This window comes from Nesoenas mayeri (genome assembly GCF_963082525.1).
Source record: "Nesoenas mayeri genome assembly, chromosome: 7".
In the NCBI taxonomy this organism is placed as follows: Eukaryota; Metazoa; Chordata; class Aves; order Columbiformes; family Columbidae; genus Nesoenas; species Nesoenas mayeri.
The window spans coordinates 19,702,957-19,709,705 of record NC_137551.1 but is presented as its reverse complement, the minus strand read 5'-3'; the positions used below and the strand labels follow the sequence as shown (position 1 = coordinate 19,709,705).

Genomic DNA, 6,749 nt, shown 5'->3' with positions numbered 1-6,749 from the left:
TGCCAGCAGCAGAATGTGTGTGTGCTGTGTCCATAGTACCCCAGAACCTTCATAAACCTTCCCAGCAATAGCCCTTCAAATCTTCCCCAGCCAGACAGTCTCTCTCAACCTTTAGTTCCTCCAAACCGGAGAGGATCTCATCACAGGCTGGTTACTTACTGACATACCTCCAGCTCTCAATGTCAAGTGTAAAATCCCCAACGCTGCTGTGATTCCCCAAGGGAAGGTCAGCCATCCCAGGGGCCTCCTTGTGTCTGATGCAGATGAACAGTCACAATAAGGTGGGTGATCTGGAGAAGATCAGTTCTCTGACCCTGCAGCTTTAGGGAGTGGGTAGAGTGTGAGGTGTCCCCCACAAGGACATGAGCAGAGCCCAGACTCTGGTTTCCACCACACCATTCTCAATCCCACCCCCCATCACAGCCAAGAACTCAGTGGGTGGCCCTGCAGACTGAGGCAAGTCTCCTGTAGCTGGAGGTGACAAGTTCATGAAGAAAGCTAGCAGCATCACAAAACACAGCTTTTATTTCACTGTTCTGTAATTTCTCAGTGCATCAAACCGCAGCAATAGAAACAACACAGCAGCAACAAGGAGGCACTTTGACCTGAAAAGGTGAGAATGAGACATGTTCTCTCCCTCCCTTCTCTGAATCCACTCCCTCCTGAGTCTTGTGGTAGAGCAGGCTGATCCATGTAAATCACTGAACCACTGGCCCACGATGGCATTATCACTCCAGTAGCAAGCAGAGGAGGCAGGGGCTGGCTTCAGCCAACCATGGGGAAGAAGCCTTGCTCCCAGCTGGGGCCCAAGAATTACACTGCCTGGTTAGAAGGAAAGGGTGAGAGGAAGAGAGGGAAAGACACACATAGATGTGCCCTAAAATCCCATCTGCCTTCCCAGACTTCTTCCCCAGGACAGATATGCTTCATGCATCTGTTTTACCACAGAGGAAATGCCAAAGTGATGAAAGGCATCAGCACAGCCATATCCTTGAGACCTGATGGCATGTACGTTGCACGAGGTGATGCTAAGGGGCCTTGAAGAACCACCTTTGCACATATCTGTCACTGTTGGCAGAATGAATTCACCACACTTGGAGCAATGAGCTGTTTCCCCCTGTTCAAGTCTGGGCTGGTTAGAGTAGCTTGAGGGGATTCTTTCTGGGACCTGAACAATCCATGCTACTCTTAAAGCCCCTAGACTGTCTGAAAATCCCAATGTAGGCAGCCTTCAGGTAACGCCAGTGGGCAAAAGGCCAACTGTACCAACATAAAATAAGTGAAAAGGGCCAGGAGCCAGAGAGTGTAACTTTTAGTCCAAACACAGGATGCAACCGGCTCTGGGAAGGAGCACACAGGTCGGTCCAATCTGCTAGTATTCCTGAATGGGAGAGTACTATGAGCTGGAGGAGGGAAATCAGCCCTGGGCCTGAAATTTAAAGGGCTCAAGCTTGCAGCTTATGGGGGAAGAAAATATAAAAGTGGGACAGACAGTGAACAGGAGACTCGACTATGAAAAGAAAGGGCTGGGTGAAGAAGAGTGAACCAAAACTAGGCCAGAGCAGGCTGGTAGTTAGCCCTAGTTGTAGCAGGATATAGGTGCAGAGGGGCAAGAGGGTGAGTCAAGGATGAGAACGAAGGAGGAGGAACCAGAGGAGAGATCCCCACTGCAGCCCAGCAGAACAGGGACACCCCAGCAGAACAGGGATACCCCAGCTTAGGTCCCAAGGGAGCCCAGCTACCACTCAGGCAGCTTACACTAGAGCAGGGAATAGAGCCTGAGGCTCTTCTGTCTGGTGGCACTGCAGGTGCCAGCCCTGTTTGTCTCCTAAAAAAATAAAGCGACCTCACTCTGGTCAAGAAGCAGTTTCCCCTTTGTGCCAGGTAAACAGGGAAGAGGGAAGATCTCTGCAACCTAGGCAGCCTGAAACTCGGAAGCAGCCTCAGACTACTAATAGAGCAGAGAAAGAACAGTCTCCAGGAGTCCCAGGCCCCAGTTGGCTGTCTGGAGAGCAGGTGAGGCCACACACACTGGCCCAGCACAGTTCCAGGCACTGGCCCAGACTTATTTCTCCTGAGTCAGAAGGAGAGTCCATGACCTGCAGCATGTCAACAGATGAGGGAGTCCACCAGCTCTCAGCGTGCACTGTTCCACCTGCTCCACACTGTTTACACGTTCAGCTTGCCAGCAATGGTCATGAGGACTTTCAGGATGGGCATGAAACCAGACACCTCACTGAAACTGCTGCTGCTCACCACCTGGGTGTGAACCAGGAGACCCTGTTGGTAGTTCCTAGCCTCAATGCAGCGGGCAATTTCATGGAGACCCATGAGGATGGTTGGAGAGAGCTGTGGGGAGGGAGCAGAAATGAGTCAGCATGCTCAGCACTGTAACACAGACCCCCCAACCTCCACACCCTTCCCTCTTGTTCCCCACCTCATCCTCAACAAGCAGCACCTACACAGTCAAGCACTGATAGGAAGGATAGCCTGCTTCTTCCCTTGGTTTCCCAGCCCACAAACACTAATCTAATACCCAGGCTGGTTTACAGTGAATGCAGGTCCTAAGTAATAACATTTCAACATAAATTGAATATCTGAGGTATGTGAAGAGGTCAAAGGCCCATCTAGTACAGAACCCTGGCTCTGTTCAGGCCTAATATGGACACTAAGGAAAAGGGTGTATGCTAAAAGAATTCTTCTCTTGATAGCTATTCCTCCAGCAAGTGGCATCAGCAGTTGCAGAGTTTTCTAAGCCAGAGGTTACAGTAGGCTCACACTTAACAACTACCCCCAATTGCCCATTCCCATCTGGAACCTGTCTATATGCCAGTGTACTTCCTGGGGGCAAAAGGACTCTGCAAATAGCTCTTCAGCTGTCTGGGCCAAGGTTAAGGAAGATGAGATGGATTCAAGGTATGTTATAAGGTTTGGCACTTTCTTAGCTTTCTCAAGAGGGTTTGTGCTGGTAGCACTGGGACAGATACCAAGGCCCACAACCCAGTGCAAAGGTGAGGTCAGGAACCTGGGTAGACCACAGGGAATGGTGGCATCTACTTACTGCCTGCTCGCGGAGCTTCTCATACAAACACTCCAGCCGCTGCAATGCATCCTCCAGCTTCCTTCGGGTTTTCTGAAGTGAAACAGTTATTGCTAACTCTGTCAGAGCTTCCAAGCCACCTCTCCCAGAACAAAGTTGTTCTCTCTCAGTCCCTCCCCTCTTCTCTGTTCTTCCCACAGCACCTTACAAGTCAGCTGCATCTCAGCCTTTGCCAGCCAGGGACTGTGACACAAGGCAGCCATGCCCTCACTGTGCACATATTAATGCACATGTTCTCTCCCAAGACAGGAAGGTGGATTTTCCCCTTTTCCCATCTCTCAGCTCAGGTGTTCCTCCCTTCTGACAGTGCTTACAGACTACAGGAGAGAGTGACGACTTCCAAAGCTTGACAAATATCCACTAGGTGACCCAAGGGACATTCAGACAGCCTCACCCTGACTGACCTAAACGGGAGGAGACCTCCTGGTCTCCTTGAGGAAAAGAAAGAATATCCTTCCCACTCCAGGTTTGACACCAGTCAAACATCTATGAGGGCAAAAAATCCAAAGATCAGAGAAGGGAGGACTTACTGGATCAGTGGCAACAGCAGAGCAGCGTTGCACCAGCCCTTCAAATGTGGTCTTCAGAGCCTGGTGCTCAGGGGGCACCTCCTTCTTCTCAACCCTCTCCACAGGTAGCTGGTGATACTGGCAGAGAAAGAAGGAGCTGAATTAATGCAACAGGAGCATAAAGGGCTGGAGCAGGGAGATTCCTCTCCTGCAACTATGAACACAAAAGAATTTCACTCTCTCACACACCCAGAGAATACCTGGAAGCACAGAGTTAGATTATCATATTCAGACTGCGGTACAACTTCAGGTCACTGTGGATTCCCAATTCCAACAGGCTGACGGCCTGCCTGGCCTCCCTGCCTCTCTCCCAGCCATACCCAGGTGTCATTTTCCAACCTGGCAACTTCTCTAACAGGCAGGCAGAGATGTCTTATAAGGGCCAGCTGCAGCTGCCAAGCAATAAGAATCTCAAAAGCTGAGTTGTTTTTCTACTTGCCAAGGAACTTGTGGCTGGGGAGCATCCCACTCTCCCTGGGTACCTGCAGGTTGCCTTCCTTGGGTGCTCCTGGGGGTGATTGGCCAGATTCTTGCAACCTAGACAGCTGAGGATGGATCCCTTGGGGCTCAGCAGGCAGGTTCATTACTGGAGCTGTGATGGGGGCTGGAGGAGTAAATTTCTCAGGCAACTGTCAGAAAATGAATGAAAAGAAAAAAAAAAAAAAATCAAGAAAAGCAAGTCTGAGGAAGGAGAGTTGGTTACACTCTCTGCAGCCAAATTCAACTCCCTTTCTCACTTGCACAGTGCTGAGTTCTCAAGATGATGCATAACACAACCCTGTTCTTCCAGCCCCCTGCCCCAAAGCATGGGGCCCTTCCTCTTGCATCCTAGATGAACAGTCAAAGCGACAGCAAGAAAACTCCTCTGGAATTGTTCAATCAAACAGATCTGTTGCCCCTGAAAGCACTGGTCCTCAGAAAGCCGCCTTGGCTCTGCAACGGCACGAGTCCTGAATGCAGAGATTAGCAGCAGTAAAGTGTCCAACAGCGCAAGTGTTGGGGAAAATCCCACGACATGGGGGGAGAATCCTCTTGCAAACACTTCATCATGCCCCTGCTAAGCCACAGAGTCAGGATAGATTCACTCCAACGGGGCTAGATCAAAAGGAGATGGCTTTAACAAGAGGCTAATCCTGTTGTAGTGAGCACAGCCTGAAGCAGGTTCCCAGCTATGCTGCCAGAAAAAGGGCGAGAAGTCTGTTCCAAGCTAAAGAAGAGGAGTGGGGGGTGGGAATGGTGCCAAAGAAGCTTCTCATCACACCTGCCAGCAGGCAGCAGTGATAGAAATGGGGTACTGAGAGCATTTGTTGAAAAAGAGCTCAGCTCACAGGTGCTCCAGTGCAATCACTACAAGGCAGAGAGCAGCAGGGCCAACATGGCAGGCAGCTCACAGCTACACCTTTCCCAGCTTCTTTCAGCAAAGGTGTCTCATCAGTGAGTATCTGAGTAAAATCCCTGTGGGTCTCACTGTGCTGAGGGGAAATGCTGCCCCCAGCTGTCAGGTGTGAAGTGAGCACGATCTCCCTGGCCACTATCAAAAAAGGTGCATGGGCAAAGGGATGAGATTAAATCCATATTTCTAGCAACAGGTGACTGTAGTCAGCCTAGGAAGCAGTGACAGGATGCAGCAGCACAGATGATAACCATGTTACAGCACAGCCATCCTGGAGAACGGCATGCGAGTTTGGATGGCAAAGGGTCAAGATGACTTAGACTCCAGTCGTAGCTAAGCATGTAATGCAGTAGGCAGACCAACATGGAATGAGACCTACTGAGCAGGACAGGGAGCATTTCTAGGAATGCATCTGTTGCATGGAGCTCCCCGTCTAAAAGAAAACAGACGTATTGCAACTTAAAGCTTACCTTTTTCTTTTGAAGACCTCCTCTTCCAGCAGAGGGATCAGTCCAAGATTCCTGAGCTGCCAGGAGAGACAAGACAACACAAATGTCAGAAGGTGGCCACAGCAACAACTCATGGTTTCTTGTGTGGCTTGGAGCCTCCCTCAGCAAAAAGGCCCAGGGCTCTAATTCCCTCATCACTGCACCTTCAGATCAATTCTGCTGAGGAATTTCAGGCCCAGCTCACAGGCTCAAGAACTGCTCTTGCTTCCCCTTCTCTTTTTTAATTACATGCTTAGCATCTGAGTATGTGCAGAGGCTTCAAGAGGCGATGTCTGATCAGACTGCCCTGGTGCATACCTACTCTAACACAGAAAGCTTTTTTGCAACTACCTGAAGCTTTCTGCATCCTGCACAGGCTGCACGAGTCAGACTCAGAGTCAGGCCTGCGCCTTGTTTGGGACCTGCATGTGTGTGCACATCAGGCTTCAGGGAATTCCTGGGGTTCCCCAAACAGAGCATGGAGTGCTGACCTACCACAGCGAGGGCTGCATCAGGGGTGAGAGGAGGCTGCTCAGCAGCATTCACAGGAGTGCCTCACGGTGGCAGTCCACAGCAGTGCCAGCTGCTGTGATAAAGGGGGGAAACTCAGGAGTGGGTTGAAATTTTCCCCTTCCAAAATCAATGTTCAGAACCAAAGCTTGGCAAAATTTGCTGGCTTCTCAACTAGAAGAGGACAGACTTAACCAATAATGACCTTGGGAGCCAAGGCGTGTCTCAGCAGATGCTTCTGTGGTACCTAGCCTCTAACCTCCCTCTAGGTAATTAAAAATCCATCAGACAACATGACATCAAAACACTTGTGACCACACTTCATTCTGCGATGGTCAAATTCCAACTACCTTGTCTGCTGCTCTCCTGTAAGGGTACCTGCATCTCTAGACAAAAACCCAGTGCTTCTTTTGTCATCCCAGTATTAATAACCTCAAGCACATGAGACAGAAATAATCTGTGAGAAAGTGGCATAATTCTAAGGGGCAATATCAGAATTGCTGGAGCTCAGTGCCACACTTAATGAGCCACTGATCCTGAACTGAGCTTTAAAAATCTCAGGGGAAAGATGCAAAAGGTGCTTCATTACTTTAATTACCTTTATTATTAAAATTCTGGCAGCTTCTTTTTGCCCTCCCTTTTCCCATGATTTCAAGACTCTCTCTCAGATGAATTTGGATCAGTAGTTT

The 6,749-nt window shown here is 49.8% G+C and overlaps 1 protein-coding gene across 4 annotated transcripts in view; it reads right to left on the bottom strand.

The window, feature by feature from the left end:
• Positions 1-665: 665 nt before the first annotated feature.
• Positions 666-6,749, bottom strand: part of SEC31B (SEC31 homolog B, COPII coat complex component) — a 33,768-nt gene continuing 27,684 nt past the window's right edge. For all 4 annotated transcript variants that reach the window (XM_080347946.1, XM_080347945.1, XM_080347947.1 and 1 more), the window contains 5 exons: positions 5,533-5,588; positions 4,152-4,298; positions 3,631-3,747; positions 3,062-3,133; positions 666-2,349 (listed from right to left, as the gene is read on the bottom strand). In XM_080347946.1, the coding sequence (XP_080204072.1) occupies positions 2,170-2,349; positions 3,062-3,133; positions 3,631-3,747; positions 4,152-4,298; positions 5,533-5,588 (572 nt within the window). In that variant the 3' untranslated portion in view covers positions 666-2,169. The remainder of the gene's footprint in view (positions 2,350-3,061; positions 3,134-3,630; positions 3,748-4,151; positions 4,299-5,532; positions 5,589-6,749) is intronic.